Raw genomic sequence first — 21,285 nt, 5'->3', positions numbered from 1 at the left:
CTATAGCACAGAACAGCTCTCTGATCCTGGAGAGCTCCTGCTCTGATCCAGAAGAGCTAGGGGAGTGGCAGGGCCCTTTATTCATGCCAGGTGAAATATAATGTTAGATACTTTAGAAAGTAGGGAACACTTAGTGCATCGTCTACCCAGATTTAGGGCTGATACCATCTGTCCTTGTATATCTGAGTCTCTTTTCCCCTACTGTTCAGCTCGCGTCCAGTGCTGGTCTGTTAACAGAAATTGATGGTGCACAGTCTACCAATTGTGTTTCCTTAATTCACTGTGGTAATTGATAAACATTGTTTTCAGAATCTGGAAAGTGGTTGCAAATTTTCCATAAATGTTCCGGGGGGCTGTCCAAATTTTTATGCCTTCATGAGAGATTGGGATATGATGGCTTTGGGAATGCAATAGTTAACAGCACAAGGGGATTCTAATTCTTATGTGTATTTGATCTAACTTTGAACAAGTTACTTAGGTCCCTGTTATTTAAATTGAGATTATACCTCCTCATAGGGTGATTTTTAAGGATTAATTCATACAGTATGTAAACACTGAGCACTGTACACAATGCAAAATAAAAGCTTAAACATTATAGTATATTTATATTGATATTGTTTTCTGCTACTCCAGTGTCACACTTTCATGTAGGTTTTACTTCACTGGCAGCAGAGACAATAAAAAGTTAAAAAAAAAAAAAAAGATTTAAATCTAATGCTAGACTCTGGCTCTCACAATGTGAACTTAACATTTCTGAGTGTCACTTGCTTCAATTTTAAAAATGGAAATGTCATGATCAGTGTTGTTGGGATACTAGATGGAGTATCTCAACTCTTTTGTCTAAATTTTTAGGCAGAAGAAACCAGCACAATTCTGATTATTCCATTAGTTTTTAGTTGATTTTACTTAGTTTCATTCATTAGTAGTTATATGAATAGATAAAATGGAAATAGAAGGAATGGCTCAGTCTTCTAATGGCTCAGTCTTCTAATGCATATCCATAGGCAGTCCTTCCACATACCAATATTTGTCACTTGTTCAGTGATGATTATATACCTTTGACCTGAAGTTGTTTTCTTAACATTTATTTCATAGAATTCATTTGTGAACTTGTGAGCACTCAACCTCTTTTCTTCTATTCTTTTGTTAAATACGATTTGATTTATCTAATATTAGTGATGCATGTACATCTTTAACCAAATGTCAGTGACTCAAGAATAGAAACCATTTTGATTAAATGAGAAAGCATATGGTTTCTAGAGCCCCCCACATCCTTTTGACCACATAAAATGTCACATTTTTATTATTTACTTTTGACTTCCACTCAAATGTCACACAGTTGCCAATAATAAGGAAATGAAATTTTTTTCTATTTGTTGCCTTTGAGAAGTATTTCCATGCATTCACTCATTTATCTTTCAAAACAACCCTGTGTAGCTATTTTTATCCTCCTTTTACAGGTGAGAAAACTAAGCTACAGAGAAATATAGTAACTTACCTGTGGTCCCATAGGTAGTACATTGCAGAGGCAGGCTTGAACAGGCAATCTGATTTCAGAGTCTCAGCTCTTAATAACTACATTATCCCACTTATCAGAGATAGGGATAGTAGTAGTAATAGTTGTAAGAATAGTACTAGTAGTAGTAGTAGTAGTAGTATTAATACTAGCAGCAGAGAGATAGATAGGCAAGGTGCATCAAGTTTTGGAAGCCTCCTGATAAGTATTGAGATAGAATTCTTGGAGAACATATGGATGATTACAGAATTGGTGTATTCCAAATACTCATGAAAATGCTGTACAACAATACTATTTTGATAATGATAATTCTGTTACAAATTTCATTTCCAGTGTTTAGTGGCTAATGGTAAATTTTTTTTAAGCAAAATGGAATTGAAGGGGATGCCATGTTATGTTTTTACTTCTCATCTGTAACTTAGGTTTATTGTTTTATCTTATTCATTGTAGGAGGAAAGTATAGTTAATTCCATTGTTTCCAGTCTAGGGTTTTGCACATGTTTAAGAGACTATGTATGTACTCAGGAATGTTAAAAAGTGATTGATCTTAAAATTAAGATAATTCTATTTATAATAGCATGCAAAATAACAAAATCTTTGGAATAATTATCTGAAGTAGTATATCTTTGCAGAAAACTACAAAACATTGTTGAAAATAATTAGAAAAAAATATTCCATGTTTATGGAGTCTAAGATTTAATATTATTAAGATGAAAATATTTCTCAAATTAATCTAGAGATTCAACATAATCCCTATCAAAATCCCAGCCACTTTTTTTCTTTTTCCAGAAATCAACAAGTTCATGCTAAAAATCACATGGAAATGAAAGGGACCCAGATAACCAAAACAATCTTTAAAAAAGAGAAAAAATTGAGAAAAAAGATTCACATGTCCTAATTTCAAAACTCACTGCAATCTATGGCAATCAAGACATTGTGGTTCTAGTCTAAGGAGAGTCATATATATTAATGCAGTAGAACTAAGACTCTATCAGTAAATCCTCACATTTATAGTAAGTTGTTGATTTCAACAAAGGTGCCAAGGCAATTTAATGGAATAAATTCCTTTTCTCAACAAATGATGCTGAACAACTGGACATCCACATGCAAATGGCCCATCTACCAAAATTAACTCAAAATGGATCATAGACCTAAAGAGATAAAACTATAGACTCTGAGAAGGAAACAGATGAGTAAATATTTGTGATCTGGAGTTAGGCATCTGTTTCTTAGATATGCCACCAAAACCCAAGTGTCAAAAAAAAAAAAAGTAGACAGACTTTTGTGCTATTAATGATACCATCAAGAGAAAAGACATTCCACAGAATGGGAGAAGATACCTGCAAATTATATATCTGATATGGGGCCTATATCTAGACTACATAAAAAAAAAAAACTTTTACAACTCAACAATAAAGAAGTAAACCTACTAAAAATAGCTAAAGAATTTGAATGGATATTTCTGTAAAGAAGATATCCAAATAGCCAATAAACTCATGAAAGGATACTCAAAATTACAAGTAATTAGGGAAGTACAAATCAAAACCACAGTGAAAATCCACACCCAGTAGGATGGCTGAAGGAAGGAAGGAAGGAAGGAAGGAAGGAAGGAAGGAAGGAAGGAAGGAAGGAAGGAAGGAAGGAGGGAGGGAGAGAGGGAAAGAGGGAAAGAGGGAAGGAGAGAAGGAAGGAAGGTAGGAAGGTAGGTAGGGTGAGCAAGTGTTCATGCAGAATGAAAATATGGAAAAATTGCAATCATTAGGGATATCAAATGGTACAATCACTTTAGAAAACTGTCAGTTCCTCAAGAAGTTAAATTCAGAGTTATGTTATTAGGTAATGCTACTCCAAAAATGTGTATCCAAGAGAATTAGAAATCTATATCTACCCAAAAACTTGTACGTGGAAGTATTACTCCTATTAGCCTATACATGGAAACAACTCAAATCTCCATCACTTGTTGAGTGGATAAACAAAAGTGATATATCCATACAATGGACTATTATTTAGCATTTAGAAGGAATGGAGCATTGATATATGTTACAAAAATATATGAACTTTGAAGAAATAATTATTCCAAATGAAAGAAGTCAGACACAAATACCACATACAGTGTAATATCATTCCATTATATGAAGTGTCCATATAGGCAAATCCATAGAGACAGAATGTAGATTAGTGGCTTCCAGCGAATGAGGAACTGAGGGAATGGAGAATAGAGAGATGTTGCTAATGGAATTTCTCCTTGGGGTTCCAGAATTACATAGTAGTATTGTGTTGACTATGCAATTCTATTAACTATATAATATGTATATCTTTCTATAGATAGAGCATGTGTGAGCAAGAGAGAGATTTAGATTTATTTATATATTCATATATAAAATCAAAAAAGGTATTATTTAAACATGATCAAGTTGCAAAAGTCCTTGCTGGTTGATCCCCCAAGCATGCAATCTCTAAGAATCCCAAAGGAAACTTAACCTCTGTTTTCCAGATAAATTAAGACAAGACATGGTGAATGATCAATTACTTTTGATTTTAGACTTTTCTTTTTGTCCTTCATAAGTATTTAAAAGCTATAAATTTGCTTCTAAGAACTTCTTTAGCTACACCACAAATGTCAATACGTTGTATTTTTATGTACTGGGGTTCAGGTAATCAACAATCAGTGGAGTGAATGTCCAGAGTGCACAGTGTCCAGTGCAGTGGGGGCTGCAAAGAGATTGACCCTCCCGGTCACAGGAAAGCCATAAGGGAGGTGGCATCTTGGTGGGAACACTTTGGGCTACAGGTGAGCCACCCTGATACCTGTAGGAGTGGGCAGGAAGACTTCAGATTGCCAGTTTCTATATAGAGAGGATCATGGGAGGGTATGCCAGGCCAGGCTAAGTTTACAAGGTCTCCAAGAGGCCTAAAGTTCTGGATGGGCAGCAGAGGGCTGAACTCTGACAGATGTCTTCATGCCCATACCATTCACCCATTGTGCAACATCCAAAAAACAGAGGAAAACCTCTTTTACTTATAATGCCCCTTCAGCATCCTCCACTGAGAAACCTAATATGTTGCTCATATAGAGGAGAGATGCTTTAAAGAATGCTGTGTATAATGGAAGATCATATTTTGACAGGTGAACTGGTAGCTGAGAGGTAATAAATTGATAACTGGATTATGCCTCTATTTCTTATACTCTCATTGTCATATGTATCATATCCATATACAAGACATATTATATATATTTTTAACTTTAAGCTGTCATATGTGTTTTAAAGAAATTAAGGAGAAAATAATCCTTTATATTTACTCAGTTACTATTTTTGATACCCTTCATTTCTTCCTGAATATTCAAATTTCCCACTAGTATCACTTAGACTAAGCATGAAAAAATTAATTTCAGTATTTCTTAATACTATGGTTTGACTGGTTACATTTTCTTAATTTTACTTTTATCTGAAAATATTTTAGGTTCTTTCTTGAAGGATTTTTACTAGTTGTAGAACGCTGGGTGACATTTCTTTTCCTTTCAGCACTGTAAAGGTATCAATCCAGTCTCTTCTACCTATCATAATTTCTTATGAGAATTCCACAGTTATTTGAATTATGTTTCCTAAATAGAAGGTATAATTTTTCTCTAGATACTATTAAGTTTGTCTCTTTATCTTAGATTTTCAGGAATTTGGCTCTGATATGCCTAGGCATTTTTTTTTCATACTTATTGTGTGGAGTTCATTGAGATTTTGCATTGTGTACATTTATGTCTTTTTTTAAGATTTTATTTATTTATGAGAGACATGGGGGAAGAGAGAGACAGAGAGAAAGGCAGAGACACGGGCAGAGGAGGAGTAGGCTCCATGCAGGGAGCCTGGTGTGGGACTTGATCCCGGGTCCCCAGGATTACACCCTGGGCTGAAGGCAGTCGCCAAACCGCTGAGCCACGCAGGGATCCCCAACATTTATGTCTTTCACTGAATTCTGGAAGTTTTTAAATATTTCATTTCTTCAATATTTTCTGCCTATTCTGTCCCATTTCTTCTGGATTCCTATTATGCTTATGATAGACCTTTTTTATATTGTCACATGTTTCCAAGATTCTGTTCATTCCTTGGATTGCATAAATTCTGTTAAACTATATATTCAAGTATTCATCTTCATTCTGCTCTTAAGCTCATTTGCCTTGAATTTTTTATTTCACAAACTCTTGACTCTCTGGTTCTTTTCAGTGGTTTTTCTCTACTGGTAATTTTATCTTTTCAGTCACTATTAGCATTAAGCACAGTTCTAGTATCTATCTTAAAATCTCTTTTTGTAAACCATACCACAGAATCATGGTTGCTGCTGCTTCTGCCATAATTGAGGCAGCAAGGAAATAGAAATTTCCAAAGCTGTCAGTCCCCAGAATTATAGCATTTCATCATCATGTCATCATCAGGCATTTCCTGAATCAGGAAGACCCTTCCACTATAGTTGTTCCAGAATCCTGCTGCATCTCCTACAAACTGTATCACTGCCTTTGACTCCAAATAATTTTATGTCTTATATAAGATTGACTGATTAGGAAAATTTAAATTATATCCAGAACCCTCTCTGAAAGAGACTTTTTGAAATAGTTTTAGCTGCTTTAGCATAAGAAGCTTGCTTGAAGAATACTCAAATGGTTACTCCAATATGTCTGCTATAGACTACTCTTTTATTATTCAGCATTGTGTATTCCCTTTTTCCCTTATTCAAACCTCCCCAAAATATCAATAGCAAAAACAATGTACTTTGAAGACATAATGTACCAAAGCTCTATAAAAACAAAATTCTATAGATCTCTTCTCAAAAGGAAGGAGTCAAAGTCTCAATCATTTCATGTAATATGGTATGACTTTATGTGATGATGTGATAACCATGCCTTTGCTAGTTCCATCACAATTCTAGTTTGATATGTTGCAGTTCATGAACTAAATTGTAAAGTAAGCCACTGCCAAAATATCCTACCCATACACACATGCTCACACACACACACACACACGAAGAAAAAAATAACCTTTAGTGGCCTTCAGATATAAGTGGTTATAAGTTCACAATTTGTATTGACTGTCTTCCTCCATTGCCAATTACATTCTCCCTTTGTCCTTAGCCAGAACCTCAATTAGTTGGATTTACCCAGGGTTTCATCACCCCTGAAGGATTTGGCCTTTTGATAGTCTTGTTTCCTGAGTTGTCTATAGTATGCTATTTATTTATACTAGTTGCTCAGTAATACCAGGCAACCCCAGGCTTCCGTATAAAATCTTCTCTGCTGCCATTGTGTTTTAAATTCTATTTTCCTCAACCAGAGACCAGTTGCTCCAGCCTACACAGGAGCCCCCTTTTTTTGCCATTGGCAGAGTTGTAAAAGAACTCCATATAGCCAGGTGGAAATCTCAACCTCTGGTTCATGAAACAATTGTTGGGTCCTTTCGTAGGAACCATTTTTACTTTTTTATTTAGACCTCTAAAACATAATCCAGTGTCACAGGGTATGAAGAATACTTTACCAATGAATCATTAGATATAATATTGAGTTCCCAGGCTCTTTTATACCTTGGTTCCTGAATTCATATATTCTGGCTATCAGGGAAAGCACATCATATATTGGTCATTGGTATAGAACATAAATTTCCTATAATTCAACCTTATAAAGAGTAGTATTCTAGTTGGAGCTAACTGCTCAAGTCAACCTTATAAAGAGTAGTATTCTAGTTGAAGCTAACTGCTCAAGCAGTGAGCAGTTTCTGGTTTTATTTCCTGCTTGATCACAATTTTATATACAGTACATCTACTTGATGATGGAGTATTGCTGTGTATACCTGACACTGTTCAAATGAGCAGCTTTGGGCATATAATCATTTGATGTCACATGATGAGGCAGTCATTTAATCTCCAGTAGTGCCAAATTTTATATATATATATAAACATGTATAACTATATTATATATATAAAATATGCATAACTGTATTATATCTCTTTATAACTATATATTTATATGTTTAATATATGTCATACATATATATTTATAGCATAGTTATAACTGTTATATATAAATATATAGTAAATATATTTTATAAATATATAAATATATAATATATAATAAATATATGTAAATATATTTATGTAGTTGTATATACAAATAGATGCAATGAATATACTTATATATTAATATATACTATATTTACTATGATATAACTATTTACTTGTCAAGAAAGTTATATATACAAATAGATTTTTAATGAATATATTTATATATATGTAAATATATATATATATTATGTTATATTTACTTGTCAAAAAAGATTTGACTTTCTCCCCAAAGCAAGGGTTCTCCTCTGTGATTTTCTCATTAGGGTCAACTGCAGGTTTCATGTAGTTACTGATCAGCTCCAAGAACATTGGATATTATCAGTCATAAGGTCCAAGTGGCAGAGCTTCTCTTCAGCTTAGACAAGCTAGAGCTCTTTATACTACTGTGGGCTCTTCTCAGAGTTTATAGACATGATTTACTCAATATGTGCATCCAAGTGGTAAACCCAAATGAATATATGTTGCCTCACATATCCACAAATGCTCATCACTTATTATATATTTTAATTACTGATAGAAAATATACATTACAGCAACTTGTGTTTCACTTTGGAAGTGGTATTCCAACATATATCAGACCCAGAAATGTCCCAAGTGTATCAGGTACTTGAATCCTGGGGTTTACTTTCTCTTAATATATGTATTTTACCAGTGCCTTTAAAACAATTGCCATATCAATATGATATATATATATACAGTATACTACCATAGTGTCCTGTGGAACATTTTGATTGATCAGAATCCTATGAACTAAATAATGACACAGAGCCAGCAAATTGACATGGCCTTAAATAGGACAGAAAAGTATACTGATACTCCTAAGTGAATGCACACTGCTTCATTTTATCCTTATTGAGATAGTAAAAAAAAAAAAAAAAAAAAATCCCAGATTAAGACCTAACAAATATCAGAAGCAGTGTTGATTATGCCAGGAAAGGAACTACAACTAGAATATCACTATGAATTAGAAACACCCTTGATGAAGTTTGTGCTTATTCACTGCCATCCTCCAAGATCTTTCTATCTTCTACACAGGTCAAATAGGCATATGTATTGGGCATGTGGTAGGAATTTCCGTCTCTGCATATTTCAAGACTGGAACATCAGCACTGGACTCTGTGAATCCTCCGGGGGAGTATGTAAATGTAGATCAAAGCACATTTGGTTTGGCTGAGTTTACAGGTATTTGAGGAGGCTGAGTTTATAGGAATGACTCCCTAAACCACTAGGCCATCAAGGTAGCATGCTACTGCTTCTGTCAGGATTAAGAACTTGCAAAAGCAGGGAGCCTCTAAACCAGCTGCAAGATAAGCCAGAACCATGTTATCTCTGCCACAGTCTGCATCAACAGAATGCATACCATGTGTACTGCTTCTCTTCTTCAATAATGCACTTCTAAATCAAGGTCTCAAATGAGTACTTCTGATTGGCAGAACTCAAATAATATCCAAAATTCAAACTGCACAGGAATCTGGGGAAAATTATTTTTAGCTTCCAGTCCCTGCAATCATAGGAATATGAGCTAGAACCAAAAAAGATGGCACGTGTGTTGAGTGAGACCTTCCATGTTTCTACCACAGTAGCCTCTCCTATAACATTGTAAGCCCTAGCTTCCATGCTACCCTCTTTCAAAAGTTCCACTGTTTTTACAAAAGGGCAAGTGTCAATTAAAATGTAAGGAAGAACAGAAGCCATTTTTATAAAAATGTTCATATAATTTTAAGTTGCCTTAACAGTTATATACTTAGTCTTTGTTCTATTATGAACTTCAGTCATACTGGGGAGACCATAACAATTCCTATCTAGATTATGGAAACGGTCTTCATGATGAACTTTTCTTTTGAGCAGTGTTCTCTAATAGGATTATATTAACCCTAGGAAAACAGATTTTATTTCTAGTATTTAACTTTCCAGGGTTCAACAAATTAAACTCCTGTAACCGTCAGTGCTTTCTATTACCAATGCACATTGTATTAACATGTAACACTTATTGAATACTTACTAGGTGCCTGGTACTATGCTAGCCATTTTTACTATCTAACATGTATAACAACTGAAGTGGGTGCCATCACAATCACTATTTTGCAGAATGTGGCAGCTCAGACATACAAAGTTAAATAGCTTGCTAGTATAAGTTAATAAGCAGTGGAGCTAAGATTTGACTCAGGCAGTGTTAGATTCCAGACTCCACAAACTAACCCCGTGACTACCCTCATAATTTTATTCTCACTCTCTAAAGTACCTTTTATTTTACTGTGCATTTTTTTCTTGACTTTATCTCCCAAAGACTTAAATATTAAGAAACGAGGTACGTAAACAACTAGAGCATCAGAGAACTACTCAACAGAGTTTTTTTTTTTTTTTTTTTTTTTTTTTTTTAGAGCTTAAATAAGGGTATTCTTTTTTCAGGTTCAAAGAAAAATGTAAAAAATCTGCAAAAAAGTGGCACTGGAGAATTACAGAGGGTATGAGTCTTAGCCAGTTACGTTATTAAAAAGCAACAATGAAAATAACTGTGATTTCTTATGGTAATAGATTGATGAGGTTATTTAGGATTAAGTTGACAAATTGACTTAGAAAACTATTATTAAGAACTAGTTATGCACATCCAGATTTATAAGAGAAATTTCTTTTGAACTTTATAATCTGTTCACTGTTTTGTTGTCATTGATTAACTTTTACATTATATTAGTGAAGTATCAATTTGAGAAATATCTACACTAAATGTTTATCTTAAAGGACACAGGTGGCATTTCCTTTTTTCATGTGGCATTATTTAGCAATGTCATTTAAATTTTATATACAAAAGCAGTGTCTCAATTTTATTTTAATCTCATATAGAACAATGGCAAGATAGGTGCTGTTTCTTTGTTTCAAGATACTTTTGAAGCCTATCTCTAAGATATTTTAAGGGATATATTTAATGAAGTTCCAGCTATGAGTTATACACACCTTAATGTGATTAATAATCAAATGGCCTTGGGCAGCCCCGGTGGTGCAGCAGTTTAGCGCCACTTGCAGCCCGGGGCGTGATCCTGGAGACCCTGGATCAAGCCCCACGTCAGGCTCTCTGTATGATGCCTGCTTCTCCCTGTGCCTGTGTCTCTGCCTCTCTCTCTCTCTGTCTCAATAAATAAATAAAATATTTAAAAAAATAATAATCAAATGGCCTTTCTCCTAATAATTATATGGAATATAGTTTATTGTCTCCATTGTCCTTTTACATTTATTTAGTGGTGAGTACTTTTTGCTGCCTCTCTAGGTGAAAATTTAGAGTTCTGCATTGTTTTCTCCTCTATCTAAAGTGCCTCTCCTTTGACTTACGGAGAACAAAGAAGTCCTTCCCACCTGTCTCCAGTCTGGAGGTGGAATTCATAGTGTGCCAATATCTATCCCAAAAGATATCCTCAAACTCCATTCTTTCACCTTTTATATATATCTATACCTATACTTATATCTAGTGGGTAAGGGCTTAAGGGTCTTATCTTCTTAATTCATTCTCTATATGGTCTATCTTCTAAATATAATTATTTATTTTGATACTTCAACTAAAACTTCCATTTCAGCACTTTGTGATATATTTCAAAATATTAACTGCTATAGAAAATTTTATAACTTATATAAGTTATAATTTGTCTATTTCATAATTTGCTTAAGAATGATCCAGAATTATGCTGACACCTTTTGTACTCCTGACACTATAGATTTAGTAATAAAGTCTTAGAAATTGACCACTAAATATATTTTGACTTGACTTGATAGTAGAAATCTATTCATTTGTATCTTTAGTTTCAGGTGCAGCATTTTGTGTCTCAGAGTCTGGTAACCCTGGGAAGATGCAGCTTGTTGAGAAAATCTATAATATCTCTGCTTTTATCAGAAGTAAACAGCTTCACTGATGTTCTGGCTACCATCAATCAGGTACATGTAGCCTGAAACTGTAACTCTTATTTATGGTTAATGCAGCTATAGACTTTTCTTTCTTTTTCTCCTCTCTGTGCTTCTTGCCAGGTTGATATTTTAGTTATTACCTTTTTTTCCCTAGAGTATGTGAACACTATTACTGTCTACTAAAATTATAAAGATATTTTCAGAAAAATACCATCTTATCATCCTTACATGGATACGTATGCCAGAGGTGCCACTGATGACAAGGAATGGTTAGATGAATGGCCTGAAATCTAATTTGGCAGCATGTTCCTAAAGCAAAACAGTGAGAAAAAAGTGAATGGGAGAAGATGCTAAGTAGAAAAAAAGCCTCTCACCAGTGGTTTTTATTTTTAATTGCTCATGAGAATCATCTGGTTAACTTCTAAATATCCCATTGTGAAGCCATATGCTAGTTCAGTTAAATGGAGATCTCTGGGTTTAAGATGCAAAATACTGGGATTCTTAAAGCTCTTCAGGTTTTCCTTGTGCAGCTAAGGTTGAAAACTCATGCTCTAGGCCTCTCATATCAATGCTGATATCGTGTTTAAGGAATAGACGTCATTCTCATATTTTAATGTTGACCCTGGTATATTATGTGTTCACTTTGTCAACTGTTGTAATGGCATTACCGTCTCTGTGATAGAATTAAGCACAGTTAAAAGAAATCAGAGACAGAAAAAATGTTTTGGTAAAGAAGAAAAACTTAATTAGAAAAGATATTATGTAACTAATTTTAAATAGTGTTTAACCAATCACCTACCTCTAAGTTCCCTACATTTAACAATATATTCCAAAAATATTGTATAATCTAATTGAATTCAGTAAATGACATGATAAATCATCTAGGCAGCAATTTTTCTTTTTTTTAATTTTTATTTATTTATGATAGTCACACACACAGAGAGAGAGAGAGAGAGGCAGAGACATAGGCAGAGGGAGAAGCAGCCTCCATGCACCGGGAGCCCGATGTGGGATTCGATCCTGGGTCTCCAGGATCATGCCCTGGGCCAAAGGCAGGCACTAAACCGCTGTGCCACCCAGGGATCCCTTTTTTTTTTTTTTTTGGCAGTAATTTTTCAAGGGACTACAAATGGTGAACTCTCTTTAGTACCCCGTGAGATATTTTTAAGTAATTGTTACTGATGTTAAGGAGCTAAAAATCCATTTGAGAAATAGTGAGGTGCTAAAATACTTGACGGTGTTTGTAGGCTCTGCCATCAAGGAAGTGATCAAGGTAGTTTGCAGTTCCCTAAGAGGACTTGATGGAAAAGAAACAACTTGAAGCATCTATATGAAAAGCAGAAGAAAAAAAAAAAAAAAAAGAAAAAGAAAAGCAGAAGATAACCGACTATAGAGGCATTGGGTGGAATTTCTAAAATGTGTGGCCAGGGATGCGTGTGTGTGGGTGGCTCAGTCGGTTAAGCATCCAACTCTTGGTTTTAGTTCAGATCATGATCTCATGGGTTGTGAGACTGAGTCCTGAATGGAGCTCTGTGCTCAGTGGGGAGTTGGTTTGAAGGCTCTTTCCCTCTGCCCTTCCCCCAACTTATGCGTGCTTGACTGCTCTTTCTCTCTAAAAGAAATAAATCTTTTTAAAAAATAAATAAAAGGTGTGCCCAGCATTCTAAAAAAGCAAGGTAAGGTCATAGAATTTAAAAACAGGAAGGAGTGTGGGAAATGACTTTGATGAAGTCAGATTATTTGTGTGGAAAGCAACTAAGTACAGACAAGAAATTTTATTTACATTCTCATTTAATCTTTACAAGTCTCCATGAAGTAGTTGTACTTTTTACCTAGTATATAGATAAATCAAACTTTAGAGTGTTTAAGCAACTTGACTAAGATTTCAGAAAGAACATATTTTAAATCTGTAATTCAAACATAGGTATTTTGACTGTAAAATTGCTTGAGAATAAGAAGAACACAACAATAACTATTTTTTGGCAGGTAATAGTGTGTTAACATGCTTTAACAACTAAAAGGCAACCTACGGTATTACATATTTGCAAATGACATAGCAGGTAAAGGGTTAGTATCCAAAATACATAAAGAACTTATAAAACTCAACACCCAAAAAACAAGTACTCCAGTTAAGAAATGGACAGAAGACATGAATAGACATTTTTCCAAAGAAGCTGTACATCAGGTAGCCACCAGTCACATGAAAAGTTGCTCAGCATCACTCATCATCAGGGAAATACAAATCAAAACTACAATGAGATATCACCTAACACCTGTCAGAATATCTAAATTCACAACACAAAAAACAACAGGTGTTGGTGAGGACACAGAGAAAGGGAAACCCCTCTGTCTGCATTGTTGAAGGGAATGCAAACTGGTGCAGCCACTCTGGAGAACAGTATGGAGGTTCCTCCAAAAGTCAAAAATAGAACAACTGTATGACCCAGCAATTGCACTACTAGGTATTTGCCCAAAGAATATAAGAATGCTAATTCAAAGGAATACATGCACCCTGGTGTTTATAACAGCATTATCAACAGTAGTCATGCCTTTTTCCATGTCACCTTTCCACATGAACAGGACACTCTACTTTTGTTAAAGTTAAAAATAAAATATATTGATAAACTAGCTTTCAGTAGTATAAAATTTTAGTAATTCCTGATCAGTAGGCTGATTCTATAAAAATCACATACCATCTAGTTATCTAGAGAAATCTGTAAACTTATTAACAAAATTCTTATAAACAGAAAACTTACTAGAACCATGTCTGTTGCTTTTGATAGAGATATTCACCCCATGGATGCTTTGTAACTATTTTAGTTTACTGACTGGCTTTTCCTAGATGATAGCTGGTTGAAGAGGAGGAAAACCACTCAAAGGAATTACTCACAAAGCTTTACAACACAAGGTCCCAATGGCATAATGATTGAGAAATTAAAATCAATATTTTGATTTTGTTCTCAGTTTTGAACAGCCAAACAATGCATGCCCTTAGAAAATAAGTCAGCAGTTTATGGAATCTTACAGAAGCTACTTTTTCAAAGTCTTTTTCAAAATAAATAGAAAACCAAGGTGATTATGTCACAAGATGGTAAATATACAGTCATCATGATAAGAAAAATATGTCACTCCAAATAAAAACTCTTAATTTTAATCAGTTGATAAAGACTCCAAATAGGTATACACAAAATATATACTTGTCAAGATTTTATGAAAGTGTTGTCCTTAGCATCATATAACAATTTTTTAAGACCAAAGAGAACTGTATTTAAGTAAGCATAGCTATAGAAAAGGATGGCAAGATAAGGATGCAAATCAACATTCTCAAAAATCTGGTTCACAGATTATAGAAGAAGATATTAAAATTAATACAAATATATTATCTACTCTAATTTTACTTAAGTAAAAAATAAGTGGGACAATGTGCATATGAGTTGCAGAGGACAAGTTGATATAAAACAATGTCAGTGAAATGCAAAGAACTCAAATGGTCGGGTAGTAACAGAAAATATGGCACAGTTGATCTTCCAGACTCTGGAGTCAGACTTTCTGAGTTCAGTAATTTTCAAAACACTGGGGTGCATGTCCTTGCCAATTTGGATGCCTTTTATTTATTTATTTTTGTTGTCTGATTGGTGAGATTAGGACTTCCAGTGCTATGTTGAATGGCAGTGGTGAGAGTGGACATCCCTGTCATGGTCCTAACCTTAGGAGAAAAGTTGTCAGTTTTTCCCCACTGAGGATGATATTACCTGTGAGTCTTTTGTATGTGGCCCCATTATGTTGAGGTACATTCCTTCTATCCCTACTTTCTTAAGGGTTTTTATCAAGAAAGGATGCTGCATTTTGTCATATGCTTTATCTGCATCTATTGAGAGGATCATATGATTCCTATCCTTTCTTTTATTAATGTGGTGAACCAAAAGACAATCCAGTTAAGAAATGGATAAAAGACATGAATAAACACTTTTCTAAAGAAGACATCCAGATGCCTAACAGACACAAGAAAAGTTGTTCAACGTCATCATCATCATCAGGGAAATACAAATCAAAACCACAATGAGATACCATGTCACACCTATGAGAATGGCTAAAATTAACAACTCAGGAAACAACAGATGTTGACATGGATGGGGAAAAAAGGGAACCTGTTTGCACTGTTGGAGGGAATGCAAACTGGCACAGCCACTCTGGAGAACAGTATGGAAGTTCCTCAAAAAGTTAAAAATAGAACTACCCTATGACCCAACAATTGCACAAGTAGGTATTTATGCAAAGGACACAAAAATGCTGACTCAATGGGGCACATGCACCCCAGTGTTTATAGCAGCACAATAAACATAGGCAAATTATGGAAAAAGTCCATATGTCCATGGACTGATGAATGGGTGACGAAGATGTGGTATGTATACACATACACACACGGAATATTCAGTGATCAAAAAGAATGAAATATTGCCATTTGCAACAATGTGGATGGAACTAGAATGTGTTATGCTAAGCGAAATAAGTCAGCCAGAGAAAAGCAAATATCATATGATTTCACTCATATGTGCAATTTAAGAAACAAAACAGATGAAGATAGGGGAAGGGAAGGAAAAAAAAGATAAAAAGAGAGAGGGAGGCAAAACAGACTCTTATAGAGAACAAACTGAGGGTTGCCTGGAGGGGAGGTTGGTGGGAGATGGGATAAATAGGTGTTAAATAGGTATTAAAGGGAACACTTGTTGAGATGAACACTGGGTGTTGTATGTGGGTGATGAATCACTGCATTCTGCTCCTGAAACCAGTGCTGCACTGTATGTTAACTAACTTGAATTAAAAAAACAAAAGTTTCTCACATTTACTTCAGATTCTGTATTTTTAAAAGACTAAGAGTATGGATATACCTAAAGATGATCTTGTGTGGGCTTTGTTTGCAAAATTTTTTGTATATAATTTTCAAAACCTGTATATTTAGGGAACTCTGTTCCTTCAATACTTTGTTCTTCCTTATAACTTGACATTACAAAAAAAAAATAACTTGAATAATTTGACATTACAGTTTTCAAAATATATCACTGTTAATACATGAAGACCTAATTTATTCATTTTAATAGCTATATTCATTTTTGATCTAGACTATCCAGCCATCTTTTACAAATGGGTGCTGTTATTTCCAATTTTTAGTTATTACAAAAATGTTAAAATGAGCACAGAACTCCTTTGTCCAGTAGCCTGCTATATCTTAGAAAATACACATCTTTAGCTTTACTCAGTGACAAATTTCATTTCTCCACCTAATCACTAACACCTGATGCTGTTAATTGTTTTTTAGTTTGTGTCAATATATTCAGTGTGAAGCATCCTATTGCTTTTAAAATTTTCATTTCCCTGTTATTGCTGAAGTTGAACATCATTCATGTCAATTTTCCTTTCATGTTTCCTCTTATATTAAACTGACTTTCATGTTATTAGCCCAATTTTCTATTGGATTGTTTATCTCCTTTTCTTATTATCTCCTTTTCTTATTATTTCTTAAAATTTTTCTTATTATATAATCCTAGTATTCATCTTTAATTTATTATAAATTATACAGATTTATTGGGGGAATATCATAAACCTGTTTACCATGTCATCAGCTGAAATACACCTTCATAATGAAATTTTCTTTCTTAGCTGACTCAACTTCATAAACAATTCTCTTAGCATACTGAGGCCTCAGGAACTTGACAGTGAGTTAGGAGGAGGAAAATAAAGCTGCTGGTACTTACTGGGAATATGCCAAAGGGGAAAGAAAAGAAGGCTGATGACTAGATTTGTCTCCTCTAGTAGGCCTCCTGGCATTTGCTGTTAGGGGGATATTTTATTCTATTTAATCTCCTTAGTAGAAAATTTCTAGCTAAAGAATTACTTATACTAAAAAGACTGAATCTAGGAGACATGGCTTCTTGAAGATCATCATATTACCTATAAAATTCTCTGGATTATGAAATGGAAATGTTTACCAACTTAAAACTCCTACTGTGTGAAAAACCTTGTAAAATCTCACTGGAGGACTTTATCTATCATTCAAAGACAGAAAAACATGTCTCAAACAAGGACCCTGTGAACCACACAGGATATTCTATATCCCTTTCTACTTCATCTGTGCCCTCTGATTGTCTATCTGTTCAAAATTATTTGTAATGCTTGTGTTGAATAAATATATCTCTCTGATTCATAGAATTCAGTTTGGCAGTTCAATCATGAGTTTGTTCACAAATGTCAGCAAATGTTTTGCCAGGGTTAACACTGACCCCCGCCCCCCCCCCCCCCCGCCCTCCACTGGACCTCTACATCGTCTACTCTCTGTCTTGTTTTGGCATTCTCTCTGTGCCCATCTGATTTTACTTGGCACTTCATAGAAACTGTCTTTTGATTGATTTCAGCTTTACAAAATGCTCTCTTTGCCACCTTCCTGCTTATCCTTATATCAAGGTTAGCAGTCGGTTAATAGGGCCCAGATTGGAGCTAGATTGGAGTTAGGATTCTTTAACATTCATATAAAGTATAAACTAAGCATTTATACCTCTTTATTTTCTTTCTTTTTAAAAATTTTAAAAAGATCTATTTATTTGGAGAGAAATTGAGAGACAGAGTGCAGGGATTTGGGGCAGAGGGAAAAGAATGAGAGAATCTTAAGCAGACTCCCTGCTGAGCATGGAGCCCAGTTCAGGGCTCAGTCTCATGACCCTGAGATCATGACCTAAGCCAAAATCAAGAGTGGGGCACTTGACAAACTGAGCTACCTGGGTGCCCCCCATTTTTAGTTTTATTTAAATTCCAGTTAGTTAATATAGTGTACAGTGTTTCAGTGTTTCACAGTATACAGTGTTTCAGTGTTTCATAGTGTACAGTATACTAGTTTCAGGTGTAGAATTTAGTTACTCAGCACTTACATACAACACTTGGTGCTCATCATAATAAGTGTGCTCCTTATCCCCATCACCTATTTAACCCATCCTCCCACCCATCTCCCCTCTGATAATCATCAGTTTGTTAAGAGTCTGTTTCTTGGTTTTCTTCTCTCTTCCCCATGTTCATTTGTTTTCTTTCTTAAATTCCACATATGAGTCAAATCATGGTATTTGTCTTTCTCTGACTGACTTATTTTTATTAGCATAATACTCTCTAGCCCCATTCATGTCATTGCAAATGGCGATATTTCATTCTTTTTATGGATAATATTTCATTGTATATATATTCACACCACATTATCTTCATTCATCAGTCAATGGATATTTAGACTCTTTCCACAAAAATATACACATAGCTTAGTGGAACAGAGTAGAAAACTCAAAAATGAACCCACAAGTATATGGTCAATTGATCTTTAACAAAGCAGGAAAAAAATACTCAATGGGAAAAAAAAATCTCTTCAATAAGCAGGAGTGGGAAAACTGGACCGCAACATGCAAAAGAGTGAAACTGAACCACTTTTTTTACACCATACACAAAATAAGTTCAAAATGGATGAAAGACCTAAATGTGAGACCTGAAACCACAAAAATCCTAGAGGAGAACACAGGCAGTAATCTCTTTGACATCGGTTATACCAACTTCCTACTAGACATGTCTCTAGAGGCCAGGGAAACAAAAGCAATAATGAACTATTGGGACTTCATCAAGATAAATAACTTCTGTACAGCAAGGAAACAACAAAACTAAAAGGCAGCCTATGGAATGGGAGAAGATATTTGCAAATGACATATCAGGTAAAAGATTAATATCCAGAGTCTATAAAGAACTTACCAAACTCAACACCCAAAAGACAAATATGAGAAACTATTAACAAGAATTGAAAATATATAGTGGACTCAAGAGCTATGCTTTTTGTACTTGTGAAATACTTTTATGTTGAAAATGTTTCAGAATTAAAAATATAAAACAGGGGCAGCACCTGGGTGGCTCAGTGGTTGACTGCCTTCAGCTGTTTGTGATCCCGGGGTCCTGGATCAAGTCCCACATTGGGCTCCCTGCAAGGAGGCTGCTTTTCTCTCTACCTATGTCTCTGCCTTTCTCTGTGTGTCTCTCATGAATAAAATCTTAAAATGTATATATATATATATATATATACACACACACACACACACACACACACACACACAGATTCTAAAATAAAAGTCTCCCTGGGTATCAGAACTGTATTGATTTAAAATGAAACCTCAGTTTTTTTTTTGTTTTGTTTTTTTGTTTTAATTTTTTATTTATTTATGATAGTCACAGAGAGAGAGAGAGAGAGAAGCAGAGACATAGGCAGAGGGAGAAGCAGGCTCCATGCACCGGGAGCCTGATGTGGGATTCGATCCCGGGTCTCCAGGATCGTGCCCTGGGGCCAAAGGCAGGCACCAATCCGCTGCGCCACCCAGGGATCCCGAAACCTCAGTTTTTAATGGCTTTTTTACTGAAATGTTTTTCTCCTTAGATACAGTTCATAATTCTAATCAGCATGTTGTTGGGTATAGTAGCCAAGCTATTAAAAATTAATATGCTTTTGGAATATTGATAAAGATGGGGTGAAATCTGAATTTAAAGTATTCTATACATATTAAATACTTCAGAAACCTAATGTTTACAAAGTAGAAATTTCTACAGGAAAATATTTTTTTTTAATTGGAAGGAAAGTATATTAGCAGAAGAAAACTCAAAAACTTTGCTGCCTACATCAGGGAGCATTTTTACTATTCAGATGTCTGTTTAACTAACTTGTTAAATAAAATAAAAGCTAAGCAATTCATTTATAAAAATGGAACATGCAAATTAAAAATTCTGAATCTGTAATGAGTTTGTACATACTTTCTCCAAAGTAAACTCATTTTCTTTATCAGGGCAAAATGTAGCAACAAAATAAGCATTGTTTAATAAGATAAAGAGAAAAGTAATCATAGCTCTGAGCAACAAACAGCTGACCTATTTCGGTTGAACCATATTATTTTCTGAAATTTTGCATATTTTGATCATATCTAAGATCTAGGAAGCCTGGCTCTGTAAGTAGTCAGTCCATTAGGGAGAAGAATTTGCATCAAACTGTGTTTAAGTGGACAATATAGAGATTAGGGGTTCTCAGCACAGGATTTTCCTTTTCATTTTGGATTGTTTAACAAAAACTTACAAGAAATTCCTGATAATGAACTCTATTTTAGATTAGTGCTGTTTCTCCTTTACCAGTGTTTTTGATGCAAATATTTAAATACTAGGTAAGGATGGAGCAAGGCCTAAAATTCTCCAAAATATGGGCAGCCTAGGTGGCTTAGCAGTTTAGCGCCACCTTCAGCCCAGGGCTTGATCCGGGATCAAGTCCCGCCTCGGGCTCCTGGCATGGAGCCTGCTTCTCCCTCTGCCTTTTCTCTGCCTCTCTCTCTCTCTGTGTGTCATGAATAAAATCTTTTTAAAAAAATTCTCCAAAATACACTGTTGGCCTAAATATTTATACATGCTGAATGACTTTTTGAAGCTGCTGTTTATGAAGAAAAACTTCTATCTGTGAGCTCAACTGGCAACAAATTTGAAAGTTAACTAGAACATTTGCCACACACAGGCTAGAGCTTTTTAAAAGAGGTCACCAAGGGTAAGCTAAATCATTGTGGCTAGGAGCATGAGCTTTGGAATCAGATGCCTGGCTAAAATGGCATGTGATCTCTAAGGTAGTCTCTTTTGTCACCAAATCAAACCTGAAGGCTCTAGAATGAATTATAAACTTAAAGGCAATACAGAAGAGAGGAATATGTTAAATTAACCCTGAAGATGCAGTTGAT

General features: G+C 34.9%; 1 protein-coding gene across 4 annotated transcripts in view; it reads left to right on the top strand.

Annotated features, from left to right (window-relative positions):
• Positions 1–21,285, top strand: part of MEI4 (meiotic double-stranded break formation protein 4) — a 208,235-nt gene that overhangs the window by 132,555 nt on the left and 54,395 nt on the right. For 3 of the 4 annotated variants that reach the window (XR_013383184.1, XM_077903318.1, XM_077903316.1), the window contains exon 4: positions 11,408–11,539. The exons of the other annotated variant lie outside the window; for it this stretch is intronic. Coding sequence is in view for 2 of the 3 variants with exons in the window: in XM_077903318.1 (XP_077759444.1) it covers positions 11,408–11,539 (132 nt within the window). In the remaining variant the exon portion in view is untranslated. The remainder of the gene's footprint in view (positions 1–11,407; positions 11,540–21,285) is intronic. 4 annotated transcript variants of the gene reach the window in all.

Source organism: Canis aureus, chromosome 7, assembly GCF_053574225.1.
Source record: "Canis aureus isolate CA01 chromosome 7, VMU_Caureus_v.1.0, whole genome shotgun sequence".
In the NCBI taxonomy this organism is placed as follows: domain Eukaryota; kingdom Metazoa; phylum Chordata; class Mammalia; order Carnivora; family Canidae; genus Canis; species Canis aureus.
This window is presented reverse-complemented; position numbering and strand designations above follow the sequence as displayed.